This window comes from Balaenoptera acutorostrata, chromosome 11 (genome assembly GCF_949987535.1).
Source record: "Balaenoptera acutorostrata chromosome 11, mBalAcu1.1, whole genome shotgun sequence".
NCBI classification, from domain to species: Eukaryota; Metazoa; Chordata; class Mammalia; order Artiodactyla; family Balaenopteridae; genus Balaenoptera; species Balaenoptera acutorostrata.
In genome coordinates, this window is record NC_080074.1 from 37,719,967 (window position 1) to 37,735,744 (window position 15,778).

The following is a 15,778-nucleotide window of genomic DNA, read 5'->3' on the forward strand; positions in this document are numbered from 1 at the left end:
GCAAACGTGGCCAAAAGGCAAGGGCTCAGTGGAAAGTGTAGGCCGGATAAGTAGAATTCCGATCTGGACTGTGGGTGGGCGGCTGATTGCTTCTGCCTGATGACGTATTTTTTACCGCGCCAGTTGTGTTTTTCTGGCGCCGCGGTTGGGGTGCCATGGCGCCGGTAAGGCATGCAGCAAGGGGTCAGAGAGGGAGCTTTGGGACGCGTGGCGAAGGAGTTTCACTGGTCGGATTCAGAAATAAGAATATGAAACGGAGGACGTGGCGACCTAATCATCCGCAAGCCTTCGCGGGGAGCGTTCGCGAGGGTATGTATGTAAGAAGGCAGGCTTTTACAAGTCCTCGGGCCTGCGAAATCTTAGGATACGCGATCCGCCCAAGCTGGGAAGGATTTAGGAACCAGACCGAGCCGTACTTGGGGCAGAGAAATCTATTCTTAAATCTGCTGAAGCCGTGGGCTTCTCAGAGTTCTGGATGGGAAGGCGAGGCAGTGTTGCTCTAAATCTTTCAACATTTTCCTCGACTTAATCCCATTTTTTAATGATAACTCTTTTTCTCTACAATTTCCCCGTGAAACCGTAAGCAGAGAGAATCTATGAGTCCATTTGTGCATGTATTACGGTAAAGGATAGAAGGCGGGGCCGGAAATGTACTGCCCCACCGTCTTGCTGATGACAAATACCCCAGAGCCCTCCAGTCTTCTCTTACTGTGTTTATGTGCTTCGTTTTAGTTTGTGTTTTTCATTTTGTCTTGCTGTTTGTAAGTACTTTTAAAACCCATTTGGAATGTATAAATCTTAAATAGTTTTCTGATAATTGCTGTTGAGAAAGTTGTACACCGTCTTTCCTCGTTTGCGTTGAATTACTTTAGAAAATCAGTCGTAGAGTATTTTCTCTAACGTAAGGTAATAGATGTGAGGGTTTTTTCCCGCAGGTATTTAGTGAAGACCTAAGTTAAGTGTTTTAGATGAATTAAGAAATCTGTTTGATTTGTGAATACAATAAGTTGGAGTTGTGCAACACTCTAGTCTTTTTTCCTTCTTTGAGATTCTTTAGTTCTGCACAATTACTGTTAGCCTGGTCTTTTTGCGAAGGACCAGTATACTGTTTATTCCATTAGCTTAAACTTGTTTTCTTGAAATAACGTTTTAAAGCAAAACATAATGTAATTCTAGCATCTAAACGTGATGATGTAAAAAGTTTTTAATTTTAATTTAGCAACTACATTTTTCATGCAAATTATTTTCTCAGAAAGCAATTCATGACTGACATATTCTTCAACAGGACAAGGCTTTGCATTTCGAAGAAAACTAAAAATTCAGCAAAATTACAAGAAGTTGATATGGAGGGAAAAGAAGGCTCAAACCTCACGGGAATCCCAGTTCACAGATCGGTACCCTGATCATCTGAAACATCTCTATTTAGCTGAAGAGGAAAGACTCAGGAAGCAGCTTAGAAAAGCTGACCAGTCTTTGTTAGAACAAGTTGACCAGCCTCTGTCAGAAGAACAAGTTGATCAGCCTTTGCCAGAAGAGCAGTGTAGCATTGACCAAGCTTTGTGTGAAGAACATTGTAGCATTGAGCAGCCTCATGCAGAAGAACAATGTAGCATAAGAATAAAGTATGTATTACCATCTTTTGAAATTCTTCATTGTAGATGTAAGTAGGGTTTTAGGAAAGAGATTACAGAACAATTTCTGTAGTAATTGGGATTTTCCTTAAGGCATATTAGAAGTCACGGGTAATTATGTGAAAATATTTTCACGGAGGCTTTCATGTTAGCTTAAATGACTATAAGTCAGGTAGGCTTAATAGAAGAAGTAATGGAATGGGAATTAAGAGACCTGGGTTTTAGATTTCAGCCTCTCAAGTACATTTAACTTACTTGGTTGGACCATGGTTAACTCCTGTTATTAATGTATGTTTTTTAAAAAAATCTAATTTTTGAGAGGTATTATAGTGTAGTGCTTAACATCGTGGACTTTGGAGCTGGCTTTAATATGTTGGTGCCCAATGTCCTCTTCTCTAAAATGCAAATAATAATAGTAAGTATGTAATTTATAGCTGCTATGTTGTACAACCCCAGAATGGATTATTTACGGACTATGGTATCTTAGACCTATTTCAGATGTTGTGAAGATTAAATGAGTTCATTAATATAGGTGTTTAAAAAGGCATGTGATTCATGGGAAGTGCTACATGAGTGTTAACTGCTACTACTACTGTTATTATTAACCTGGATTTTTTTTTTCCCCAGAGGACATAGACTTGGTTGCAATTAAAAAAACAAATAAAATGGAATAGAGACAAGTTGGTCAAAGAACTTTGGGATTAAAGTTCATGTACACCCACAAGGTCCTTCATAACGTCCTTCAAATTAATGCCTTTTTCAGTCTGTCATTTCTACCATTCATATGTGGTTTCCTGTTTTTAAACATTTTCAGATCTTTCAGAGCTTTCTGTATTTTCCCTGGTTGAAATATTTCTCCAAGACTTTCCATTTACTATTTTCTGTATCTTGAAAGCTGTAACAAAATTTCTAATATGTTATTTGGACATTTTACTGATAAAATTAATGTCCTCTTTCTTTCAAATTCTCTTCACCCCCACCCCTTAAGTTGCATTAGTGAGATTTGACTATACAAGTGCTATTTGACATAATTGTGTCATAATTTTGCTTATATTATTTTTAATACTTGTGATTTGTTTTCATTTATCTTGCAAAGTTCCATTACTATTCCAAAGAAAAATAAAAAGAAAACATCAAATCAAAAAGCACAGGAAGAGTATGAGCAGATACAAGCTAAGCGTGCTGCTAAGAGACAAGTAAGATCTACTTTTAAAATATTTAGATTCATGTTTCTTCATCCTAAGTGTATATGTAAGCTTTTCTTCTTAATATGGGGCACATAGTATGCCCTCTGTAAATACTTGCTGAGTAAATGAATAATCTGAGAAGAGCTGGAGAATTTCAACATTCAGATTCCTTGACTGTTTATATTACCCTTGAGAGGTGATAGTAGTAGTCAAGAATAGGATTTTAAAGGTACTGCTCATAGGTTAATAATATGAGCATCTGGGACAGTGTTTCTCAAGAGTAAGGTCCAGATAGTTAACAAGTGCCTCAAGAGATTATGCATAATAAAATTTGAGAACTACTAATTTTAAAAAAAGTAGATGATTTTCATAAATTTACATTAAAGAGTTGGTCTTGCTTATTAAAAACGTTACTAGATTAACTTAGCAAAAAGTTACCACACTTTGTTATCATTCAGAAACCCAAAATTATAACAGCCTTTTTCAAATGAGCAGAACAAAAGTATCCACAGCTTCAACAAAATTATTTTATTTGTGGATAATTCTTGTTTATTATATTGAAGCTATATTAATCTATCACTTTAAAAAGGAGAGCACATCAATCAAAAATACCCCAAAGATGGCGCTGACATATAATTTCTTTTATGTCTTAGCTTTACAAATTGTGTAATTAAGAAATCTGGAAGTTTAACATCTAAAATTCGTATGATTATTCTTAAACCGATGGCAGACTAGGGTAAAGCAGAAACATTTCTCCATGGAAAAACTGGACCTTTGTTTCATAGTTTGTTAAGATTATGCATATTTTTAACCAACCTTCTGATACCTGCCACCTTTGGAAATAGTATACCAGATGAAATATGGACCATTATACTGTAAAACATTTTACTAGTTCAAAAAAAACTTCCTTTATGTATATATAAATGTTACATCTTTGTAATCGTGAAAATTGAGCATCAGCCCCTTATCCGTAAGGTGAAGATAGATCCTAGCATAGGAAGTTTTAAAAGAATGGACTATGCTGTGACATACATGAAAGCACTTTGTTAATTATGTCACCGTACAAACGTAAGGCTGTGTCATTTGGGGGCTATGTGCGTTACAGGGGAAACTGAAAAACAGTTCACATATTGCATTATTTAAGAATTTTTAACTTATATTTAAGAATATTGTATTTCAAGTAGTGACTTTCAGGTCTATATAACTTCAAATTATTTTTCTTTAAACTCCAATGAATTTGAGTCTTTATCTTTGCAAATCAAATGAGCATGATAATTCTTAAATAATCAAAACCATAATACCTAGCACAATATTTTACATATATATAGTTTGTAGTCAATAAATGCTTCTTGAATTAAATCTGGATCAGATGGCAAATTAAAAAGAATACCAGATATTCTGGAAATGATTTGTGTTACATGGACTAGATAACCTCTAACGTCACTTCTGACTCTTCAGTGGATCTAATTAAATGTGAAACCATTAAATAAATGTGCCTTCTTTCTTCTGTGCTTTAATTTTATTTGTATACAAATAATTAAAATTGTTTAATAACTTTACATTATTCTATGGCATAGCATGTATCATAGCGGCAGAGGGTACACTGCTGCACTTACGAGTAACACTTCACATTTTGCAAAATATAAGACAAACCTGAAGTGTTTGCATGGTGATAGCTATTTCAACAAAATTATTGAACAATATCTATTGTTTATTACTAATGAAAATTATACATGTTAATAATTTCAGGAATTTGAGAGGAGAAAACAAGAGAGAGAAGATGCTCAAAGGCTCTACAAAAAGAAGAAAATGGAAGTGTTCAAAATATTGAACAAAAAGACTAAAAAGGGGCAACCAAACTTGAATTTACAAATGGAGTATCTTCTAAAAAAACTACAAGAAAAAAATTAGGTCAGACATGTTGCCTGATTAATCAAGTGTTAAAATATCTGCTGGCTATTGAGTTCTCTTCTGTATGTACTGTCCCTCCTAACAGTTAACTAAATTTGTCAACACAGACTGGATTGCTAAGCTATACTCAATATAAAATGTCCAAATATGTTTGTTTTTCTAAAAGAAAATTTTCTATATATGCTCTGCATTATATATGATTTGTTTCTTATTTATTTGCTGCTGAAGGAAGGTTGGCCTTAAAAACTGGAAGAGGGAACTTCCCTGGCAGTCCAGTGGTTAAGACTCCACGCTTCCACTGCAGGGGCCACAGGTTCCATCCGTGGTCGGGGAACTAAGATCCCGAATGCTGCTTGGTATGGCCAAAAAAAAAAGGAACTGAAAGAACCTGCTATTTGAGCAACAGATTCAAGCATGTAATAACTTTTATACCATATGAAATTCAGATGAAATAAAGTGTTTGTTTTGAAAATAAGGGAGCAGAGCTTTCAACAAATCATTTCAATCAAATGTTTAAATTTAGCAATCAACTATTACGGTTTTGAAATTCCATAGTAATGGAATGGTGAAGGAGGCAGAGACTCCCCTTCGACTTTTTAATTTATTTTGAATTAAGTACATTTTATAGGGGGATGGTCTTTCCAGAAACCTGTAAGCAGGTTTATACCTTCAGTCCCCACCATATTATAGTGAGGTCTTTATAAAGCAGAGTTTGATATTTATAATCTTTTCCTTAAGTGGATGTACATAGCTTGCTAGTGTAATATTTTTTGAATGATGATGGTAACGCAGCAGTGTCACAGCAGGAATTAAGCTTTCCAGATCCTGTGGGACCCTGTCATGTAAGAACATTGTTACTGGGCCTTACCAATGTTGCCTCTGTTGGTAGGTTTGTGAGCCAAAGGAAAGTACTGGAATACTGCTTCTCCTGCCTCCTTGCAATCACTGCAAAATGAGAAAGGCCTGGTTATCATCATTAAAACAAAAGAACTGCAATAATACTCGTAAAACATAGCATAGTAAAGTGCAATCCTTTATAAGTGGTAACAGATGCAGCCCAATATTGCATTAAGGTTTTGGTAAGTCCTCCCACTCTACTGAGCATTCTGCATTTAAAAAGTACAAGCGGGGTGGGGGGGGGGGGGGGGCTTCCCTGGTGGCGCAGTGGTTGAGAATCTGCCTGCCAATGCAGGGCACACAGGTTCGAGCCCTGGTCTGGGAAGATCCCACATGCCGCGGAGCAACTAGGCCCGTGAGCCACAACTACTGAGCCTGCATGTTTGGAGCCCGTGCTCCGCAACAAGAGAGGCCGCCATAGCGAGAGGCCCGCGCACCGCGATGAAGAGTGGCCCCCACTTGCCACAACTAGAGAAAGCCCTCGCACAGAAACGAAGACCCAATGCAGCCATAAATAAATAAATTAATTAATTAATTAAAAAAAAAACTTAAAAAAAAGTACAAGGGGGGAGACGCAAGAGGGAGGAGATATGGGGATATATGTGTATGTATAGCTGATTCACTTTGTTATAAAGCAGAAACTAACACACCATTGTAAAGCAGTTAGTTACACTCCAATAAAGACGTTAAAATAAATAAATAAATCATGCCAGTCATAAAATGCAGTGTAAAAGAGCAAATTCTGAATATAAAGAGATTTTGATTATACTGGGTAGGAAAGATGGGGACCACAAATGACACCTTGTGATTGGGACTGCACCATAGCAAGTCTATACCTTGCAAGACAGTACCAGTGTTTGTTTGAAATGCCAGAGGGGAGATACGGTGTGCCACGCTAAATGCAGGGTGATGAATCTAACTTCCTGCTGAAAAATGTCTTCCAATTTATTTGAAGCGTGCAGGGCATGGACCCCTGACAATTGGCATAAACTGGTTGGCATTATGATGAGGCTGGAGCCATCCCCAGTTACCCTCCTTCCTACAGACCCACGAGTTTCTACTATAGAGTTTGTACTATGAATTGTCTTTGACAGTAACAACTACTGGGTTCTGGGAACATAATTTTGTCCAGGATAACTGCTGTGTAAATCTGGTGAGTGTGAGGCAAGTGTTATAATTACTTCGGATGTGCTATTCTTCGGACCTTTTAAAAATTGAGACACACCATAGACTTGATGTTGAATTAATATGAACTTTTGAGGCGCTGAATGAGCTACGTCCATTTCCAAGGAAAGCACACAGGCTGCAGCTGCTGTAGGAATCCATCTAGGCATTAACATTTCTGGCTGCGAGTGAACAAAATAAGAAACTGGAAGGGACTTTAATTTAGCTGGACTTTTGCCTTATAAGGGCAAGAGAATTGGATTTTGGGTTTTGAGTTTTTTGCCTTTGGACATTAACTTGAAAGGTAATTTAATATACAGACTTTATTTTCTCCCTAGGAGTTTGAAAGGGAAATATTTATACTAAAATGTGGGACATCTGCATTTTACTGGCAGTTTAACACTGGGCTCTCTTTAAGTATTTGGATAATTGCCATTGAGAACACTTGATGCAGTCACCCATGGAGCTGAGAGCCTTACATCAGGTGCACACTTCATGGGCCTAGTGACCCTGGGTTTCACAAATAGATATATTGAGGTATAATCAATTGAACATATTTAAAATGTATAATTTGGTGAGTTTGGGCACATGTATACACTCATGAAACCAACACCACAATCACAAATCCATCACCGTTATCTCCAAAAGTTTCTTCATGGCCCTTTGTCATCAATCCTATCAGGGGCTCCCCAGATGGGTCCCTAGCAGCCACTGGTCTGCTTTCTGTTACTATAGATAAGTTGCATTTTCAAAAATGTTATAAAATTGGAATTATCTGCTGGGTACTCTTTTCTGTCTGGCTTCTTTCAGTCAGACGAATTTGAGATTCATCCATGTTGTTGCATTTATCGATAGTTCCTTTTTATTGCGAAGTACTCTATGGTATGGATGCATCAGCATTTGTTTATCCATTTGCCTGTTGATTGACATTTGGGTTGTCTCTAGTTTGGGGCTCCCACAAATAAAGCTACTATGAACATTGTGTATAGGTCTTTGTGTGGACATATGCTTTCATTTCTCTTGGGTAAATGCCTAGGAGGGAAACGGTTCAGTCACATGGTAGGTATAAAACATTCTAGGAAACGTGACATCTCTAAAGAGATTAAGGCACTGGAAAAGTGGCTACCTGCTGAAACTGAGAAAGGAGCTTGTGAAGTCAAATTAGGGACCCAACAATGCCACTCAAGATATAGCATTGTCTGCATTGTATCTGTTTGTACGCAGGCCTTTCAATGCGGATGCTTCATTTTCTGTTTTAAATCTCACCACTTATCTCAACCTGTTCCTTGGAGTACTAATAAAATAACTGGGGAGGTTGTCTCCAAAAGACATTGAAATCTATGATCTTACTAGTCTTGCAACTTTTACTAATTTCCATTGTGTGCCTGTGCTCCAGCAAGCTTAATTGAGACTTGCTCTGTAACACCATCATGAAATTAAAGGTGTGCCAGGTGGGCACCACATCAGAACAACCCAAATTATAGCAGTTCATTCACATGTACCGTCCTCTCCGGTGCAATGTTAGATTCCTTCTACTCTTTGGATTAGACGTGAGTAGAATATTGGAAAATGACCTACTAAGATTCAAATGAATCCTTATAACCCCCCACTGAGGTCATCCCAGTATCCATTCAAACTTTAAGAAATCTCAGGAATAAAATTCATTTCTCTGAGTATTAGAATAAGGATGGCCACATCTTAGTCCTTGCAATACTCCCACACAGCCAGTTAAGAAGCCGATCAGAAAAGGCTACCCCTATTTGTTCAGGATCTCAACGTGAGCAATAGAATTGTGATCCCTAGATTCCTGGTAGTTCCCAACACAAATATGCCCTGTCCTCCGTCCCTGAAAAAGTAAACATTTCACAGTGGTCAGTTTATATGCAGCTTTCCTTACTAGACACATAGATAAAGAGTTAATATTTGTTATTTTTGTGGGAAAATTAACAGTATATCTAGATGGTTATACCTCAGGGATTTACAGAATTCTCATCTTTCCTTCCATCTATACAAGTCAGTCTAAACAAAAGGATTTAATTTTTCTTTGAGAGTTCATCCTTGTACAATATGTAGATTACTGTGCCCTCTTAATGTAAGTAGTTCACAAGAAGACTTCGTATAGCTCTTTTCAATATCAGCTGAAAAGCTTTACAAACCATGTAGAAAAAAAGCTATAATTTTGTTAAGAAATTGTATAAATTATTTGGGTCACAATCTGTCAGCCATGGATGTTTTCCATTCACCAGAACAGAGATGATTCCATTTGACCAACGTTCTAAAGTAAAAAACAATGAAAAGAATTTTGGGGGTATTAACTGGTTATTGCGAGCAATAAATGCCTAATTTAAAAAAAAGTAGCTCAGTCCTCTCATGAACTTATTAAAGCAACAATTCCTGAGTCGCTTCCATGCGAAGCAGAAGTGAAAGCAGCTTTCTCCTCTTTCACTGCTTCTCTTCAACAATCCCCCACTTTGGGTACCCCTAACCATGTCAAACCCTTCTCCTTTGGTTCACAAGAGACAGGATGATATATTAGGAGTATTAGCTCGCTGGAGCCTGTAGGTTGCCTCTCTTAACCTAGTCCTTGGTTTAGTAACTGAGGCATACTTTTTATGCTTGCAGAACTCGGCAGCAGCTGTCAAACTGGTTGAAGCCTCTGCCAATATGTTGTTTGCTTCTCACTGACTCTGTAGTTTGCACCTGCTGAACAATCATTGTTACTTTTAGACAACACTCAAGATTTCTCTATCAGCAACTTTTCCATTTATGAAGCCCTTTTTATCTCTTTTACACATCACTATTTAACATAGTTCAAACCTTACTCTTGTAATTTGATTCCTTTTCAGGATGAAGGGGAAACGTGACTCTAGCAATAACTGAGGAAAGCAAGCCCAGGACTGACCTTACAGAACCCCTTTTAGTTCATCTTGATTTAATACGGTTTATAGATGGATTTTATTTTAGAAATTACAAAGCCCTCCTCTTTTGTTGTATCTGCTGAAAATGCAGCCATTAAGGGGCTCCATTTCATAATATTTGATCTTCCCAGGTAGCAGAATTAATAGCTCTGACTGAAGCCTTTATTGTGGCAAAAGACAAAAGTTATGCTTTTAGAATTGCTCATGATTTTGAAATGTCATGAAACCTAAAGGATTTGTGACTTCTTCAGATATTTTGACTAACTGTGGGAACAATATCAATGATTTAGTAGAAGCTATTCAAAACTCACAAAGAAAAAATGGTTATTAAATAGAAGCACATAGGCAGACCAAAAGCCACCGGCAATGCCCTTGCAGGGCTACATGCTAAATGAGCAGCTTTTGCCACCCCAGCTGTATGAGATGCTTCTCTCCCCACCAAGTTGACGTCCTTCCCCCTCAAACCTTCGGATGGATAACTGCTCAATTTAAGCCAGCTACAGTTGACTCACAGCAATCAGACCAACCTTCTGAAAAACAGAATTGTCCATCACAGGGATGGAGGCTAGAAGTCTGAAATCAAGGTGTTGGAAGAGCCATGCTCCCTGGGAAGGCACTAGGGAAAGATCTGCTTCACTTCTCTCTTCTAGCTCTGGCTCCTTGGCATGTATTAGCAAACTCTAGTCTTCACGTGGTGTCCTACCTGTGTGCATGCCTTTGTTTCCAAATTTCCCTTATGATAAAAACACCAGTTATATTAGGACTCACCCTAATTACCTTATTTTCACATGATTACCTTTGTAAAGACCTTACCTCCAAATAAGGTCACATTCTGAGGTCCTGGTGGTTAGGACGCCAATATATCCTTTTTGGGGGATACAATTCAATCCATAACACATATCAACTTGAAAATGCTTTATGACATTACTGAACACCATTTCTGTTCTTATTATGGGCTCATGTTTCACAGTGCAAGCAAACTGCCAGCCAAGCTACCAACTACCAAATCAGTGGATTTCTACTCACATGAGACCTTAAACTGAGGCTGAGTCAAAAAAGTCTCCAGAAGCAGACAAGAAGCAGTCACTTTGCCCAAGAACTCTGAAACAAGGAGATGACAGTGGATATATAGCCCATGCCTGAAACTGACAAAATAAGACAGCTGAATGAATTTCTTTAAAACAATCATTCTCTTTTTGTAATTATTGTTCTGGTATTCTTGGTCATTTAACCCAAATATCACTAGATCATTGTTTTCTCTCAGCATAGTTGAGTTTAACCATATTCAGTTCTTGGTGTATTCGAAATACATGGCTATAGTTAGCCTGTGCCTTTGCAATAGCATTTAGTGCAGAAAGGCTTGGGTATATGGGAACTTTTTTTTTAACAGAATATCTCCATGCTACCAGTATCTTGTAATTCTAGTTATTATGCAAGGCATCTGTGATTACTCTAGTCCCCAATGACCATGATCCATATGAGGTTTGGGAAAACTTTCCTGTGTTTCTCTGCAGAGGCCCAGTATACCTGATCAAAAACCACACAGGCCATGAGGTCTAAGTGGGGACAACTTTTGTTACAACTCAATTTCAGAGGCTAAAAACAATAATAGATAATGATCAACACAAATGCGTGTCACTTTCAGGTATGTTCAAGAAATAAAAAATAATATAAAAACGACAGTGGGATACAATACCAAGGGTCTTCAGTGCAAGCTTTCTAAGGATTGATTTTGAGTAACTCCTTCCCTATATCAGGTTGGTGAAACCAGGGCTTATTGCATGTTACCTGTTAGCTGATTAGGCTTAGAAATTTAGCCTACCTTATGTCAACCTTACAGATTGTACAGAATCCATTAGTGAAGGCATTCCATCCACCAAAATTAGTTCATCACTGGCTAGAAGGGTTGCTTGGATCAAGGAAAACGTCTACTTGCAGTTGTGTTTATGGTAATACAATACAGTTGTATAGGTTTCAGAGAATTGTTATCTTAATGAATCAGCTTTATTGCTGAACCTCTGATATACAGTGACACTCGAAGATGATTCTATGCTAGAGTAGACTGAATTCCTTATGGTCAAACTTTCTCCTCTGGGATAGAGGGATAACCACAAGAAGGGACAGGTGAACTTTGACCTCTTGGGCACACTACATACAAAGCAGAGGCAGCCAAATGCCATAATCCCAAATTGGGGAAATCACATATAATGCAGAGGTGCTTTGATGGTGGAATCCTAAAATGGGCACCATACAAACACTAACCAGCCTAGGGCTTACTTAACCCACCAATCCAGATATAGCCATCCAATGGACGTCACTGAGAGATCTTGTTTTCCTAATATGGAACAGAGATTGTTCACCATCTCATGGTTATAGAAGACCTAACTCCATTTCTTATCCCCCCAAACTTTTTTGTGAGAGCCTCCTATATTTGGTCTTTTATTATTATATATATGCATATTAAAATTATTTTATTATCATATACTATTATTATAGTATATATAATATTAATACAATAGAAATAGAGAAACTAGTAGAAGGAGCTGGTTTCACAGAAGTGGAAAAAGTCAAGTAGATCTTTAATACCATCCACTCCCACTTGTCATCCTTAGGAGAAAGTCTTTTAGAAATTCTGCTTGAGTTAATAACATGGCAGTAGGTTTTGAAGGTGACTTTTTGTGCTTTTAAATGTAGATTAAAACCTGAATTTGTTTAAAAAGCATTAGCATACCTGTGTGACCTGCATTTTATGCTTGCTTTTTGAGAAGAGTAGTTTGGATTTCTTTTTTCCTAATCTACATATAATTTGGTGTAGTATCAGTGTATCATTTTAAATTGTAAACATTCACAATAACTGCTTCCTTTATTAAAAAGTGATAAACTACTGCTAAATTCACATATTACATTTACCCTCAAACTGCTTTTCCAAGCAAATTTATTTTGATATACTTTATTAACAAATTAATTTAAAAAACAAATCTAAGTTTTGAATCAGAGAAGAGAGGCCTAAAATTTAAAGCAACCCATGCCTAGCCCTTTAAAATTATTTTTTGAGATATATTCTGCAATATGGATTAACACAATTTATAATTCTGGATATTTCTATATGCTTCCCAGGGTGTATACTCTATCATCAACTCTGAAGCCTTATCCACATTATTTGATTTAATAGAATGTTTTTACATTAGTGGCCTAAAAAGTAAGCCATCCACAGGAGTCATGACAACAACTTTTTGTATACAAAGAAGTTTTAGCAATAATGGAATATGTATTATTCTCGAAATCAGAAACCACTAATCTAGTGGGAAAGGAGAGAATAGGTCTTTGCTCTTGATTGAAATAGTTTAAGAGTTTGCAGTATTCTACTGTCCCAATAATGCCTAAAGCTGGGAAACATTAATAATTTATGTAAAGTATGACAGGAACAAATATGTTTGAATTATCAACTTACATATTTACAATTTGACTAAGGATGGAATTTATGTTTAGAGTTGTGATTACAAAATTATTGTGTTGCCACTTTTTAAAAAGCTATTAAAGAGTTGGAGAACTAGCTTAAATGTTCCATCTTGGGACACACTGTAGATGACAGTTTCGAGTTTGGCTTCTGATACTATGAAATGGGACAAACTGCTTCAAGATTACACATTGAAATAGTAATAAATACTACTTTTAGGCCTTACTAAAAATGGCTCAGTTAACTGTACTCATGTACATTTATTTCATTTATATTTCATAGAAACAGAATTCTAAATATAATTTAGAATTTAGAAGTGGGAATCTATGAAGCAAAATACTACTTATTTACTCAAGGTCACACAACGATTTGGTTTCTAAGCCAGAGACAGAAACTCAATTTCCTAACATCTACCCCAAGCTGCTACATGGATAACTCTAGAAATTCCATCTGTGAAATTTCAATCAAGACAGATATTTAAGCCCTTTGAAAAATTTGCTTACCCTGTAATTCCACATTTCAGAGTGATTATTATACAGTAAGCCACAGTTGGGTTTTTTTTGGATAGTACATGCTGGCGTAGCATTTTGCACCACTTTGGAGTAACCATGACACACACGCATTTGAATAAATTAATGTCTAGTCTCAACTGACTCTTCTCAGTTGACCAGTATAATCTCCTCTCTAGAATATAAAATGATTCCTTAGCTAGTTTTTCTTTCCTTTTAAAATGACACTCATATCTATAGGTGTCCATCTAACATTCCACTTTGAGACTTTGGAGTCAGTGGAAAGGGAAGAAATGATGAGAAAACCATTTAGAACCATGTTAAATGTTTACATGAAAATTAATCACAGGTCTACTACTTACAAGCTGTGTGGCATTACAAAATAACTACTGCCTCTGTGCCCCAGTTTACCTTTCCGTAAAATGAGCATGATAATATAGGTTCATAACTTATTTTCCAAAACCCTTGGGTCCAATGGTGTTTCAAATTCAGAATGTTTTGGATTTTAGATAGGTAATTCAGTGCAAACACCATATATTTACATAACAGTCACAGTAGGGTTTCAAGCAGTATATTAAAATATTAAAATCGCTGCAGCAAAATGAATAAATATTCAAACTAAGAGATAATTCAAGAATAAAAATAGCCTCATATCAATTCAGGTCAGATTTCTGCCTGTGTGAAAAAAAACCAAAACCAAACAAAGTTTTCAGAGACTTTTGCCTTTCAAAATTATAGCTGAAAGATCATAGACCTGATATAATATGTAAATCATAGAGTAATTTAAGTGGATAAATAAGTTATTTCATGCAAAGCATTTATACTGGTAACTGACACATAGTAAGTTACCTAATTATTATTTTAATATTGTGTATCATTTTTTCTTTGAGATGTTACACATCAATTAAATCAACTTGTTTGCAATAAAATATAGTCAGTTGCCCAAAATTATACTAAGATCTTTATATACACTATCTCATTTACTCCCCTTATCAGTCCTCTGATAAACACTATTATTGTTGCCATTTTCCACTAAGGAACTTATCATTCTTTGTAATATACTCCTTTAATCAAATTTAATAAATTGATGTGCAAGCCATGATTCATACATTTCATACAGAGAATAGTATTCACCTCAAATAAATTCCTCAAAATTTGTTCTTTGTGAAAAAAGTTTTCAAAATTGCACTTCAGTTGATTCAAGCATCTTGTTTCCAAATAGGAATGATATTCATTACTTATTTGATGAAAGTTTATTTTAAGCCAGTAACTCATTTTACAATTATAAAAATGAAGAAAAGATATTCAAAGTTATCAAACTCACATATAACATGTTTCTAAAAAAATTATAGTTAAGAAATATCTACACTTGTCTTTTCTTATTTTCCAGTATCAGATGTCTACACAAAAGGGTTCTCTTAGCTATCTGGTGGCCAACAAATTTTTGTACAGTATGAATTATGCTAAAGAATAAGCCAAGTAGCAGTACATTTAAAAAATGTATAAGTAAATGAATATTATAGATTTTCCCTAAATATTAGAGTCAGATGAAAATGCAGATTTTTTATAAAGGAAAATTATGTAAAATTATGAACTACTAATGCATTGGTATACATCTTCCCTGTATAGTGTCTTATATTCCACTTACTATATTACAAACATATTTTTATATCATTAAATAGTCTGATAAATCCTTATATTAATTATTTATAGGTAAATAATATTTAATATAATGTTGAGCCATAATCTTCTAATTAATTGCAAATTATTGACTTTTAGATTATGACTATCCTAAAATGAAAAACAATGTAATGAAATTTGTGTATAAAAACCTTTAAACACTTTTTGAATAAAATTTTCTTTAGATGGGTTTCCCTGGTGGCGCAGTGGTTGAGAATCTGCCTGCTAATGCAGGGGACACGAGTTCGAGCCCTGGTCTGAGGGGATCCCACATGCCGCAGAGCAACTGGGCCCGAGAGCCACGATTGCTGAGCCTGCGCGTCTGGAGCCTGTGCTCCGCAACAAGAGAGGCCGCGATAGAGAGAGGCCCGCGCACCGCGATGAAGAGTGGCCCCCGCTTGCCACAACTAGAGAAAGCCCTCGC

At 36.4% G+C, this 15,778-nt stretch overlaps 1 protein-coding gene across 1 annotated transcript; it reads left to right on the forward strand.

Moving 5' to 3' along the window:
- The first annotated feature begins 32 nt into the window (after window positions 1-32).
- Window positions 33-5,204, forward strand: CCDC59 (coiled-coil domain containing 59). Its single transcript, XM_007194948.3, has 4 exons — window positions 33-309; window positions 1,286-1,622; window positions 2,728-2,827; window positions 4,568-5,204. Exons 1-4 carry the CDS (start codon window positions 156-158, stop codon window positions 4,727-4,729), a joined length of 753 nt encoding a protein of 250 aa, XP_007195010.2. The 5' UTR covers window positions 33-155; the 3' UTR covers window positions 4,730-5,204.
- The last annotated feature ends 10,574 nt before the right edge of the window (window positions 5,205-15,778 follow it).

What these genes read in the sequence shown, in the direction of transcription:
- CCDC59 (XM_007194948.3), top strand. Translation starts at nt 156, where the DNA reads ATGGCGCCGGTAAGGCATGCAGCAAGGGGTCAGAGAGGGAGCTTTGGG. An exon ending in CGCGGGGAGCGTTCGCGAGG is followed by an intron (nt 310 to 1,285) that starts GTATGTATGTAA and finishes ATTCTTCAACAG; the next exon opens with GACAAGGCTTTGCATTTCGA. An exon ending in CAATGTAGCATAAGAATAAA is followed by an intron (nt 1,623 to 2,727) that starts GTATGTATTACC and finishes TATCTTGCAAAG; the next exon opens with TTCCATTACTATTCCAAAGA.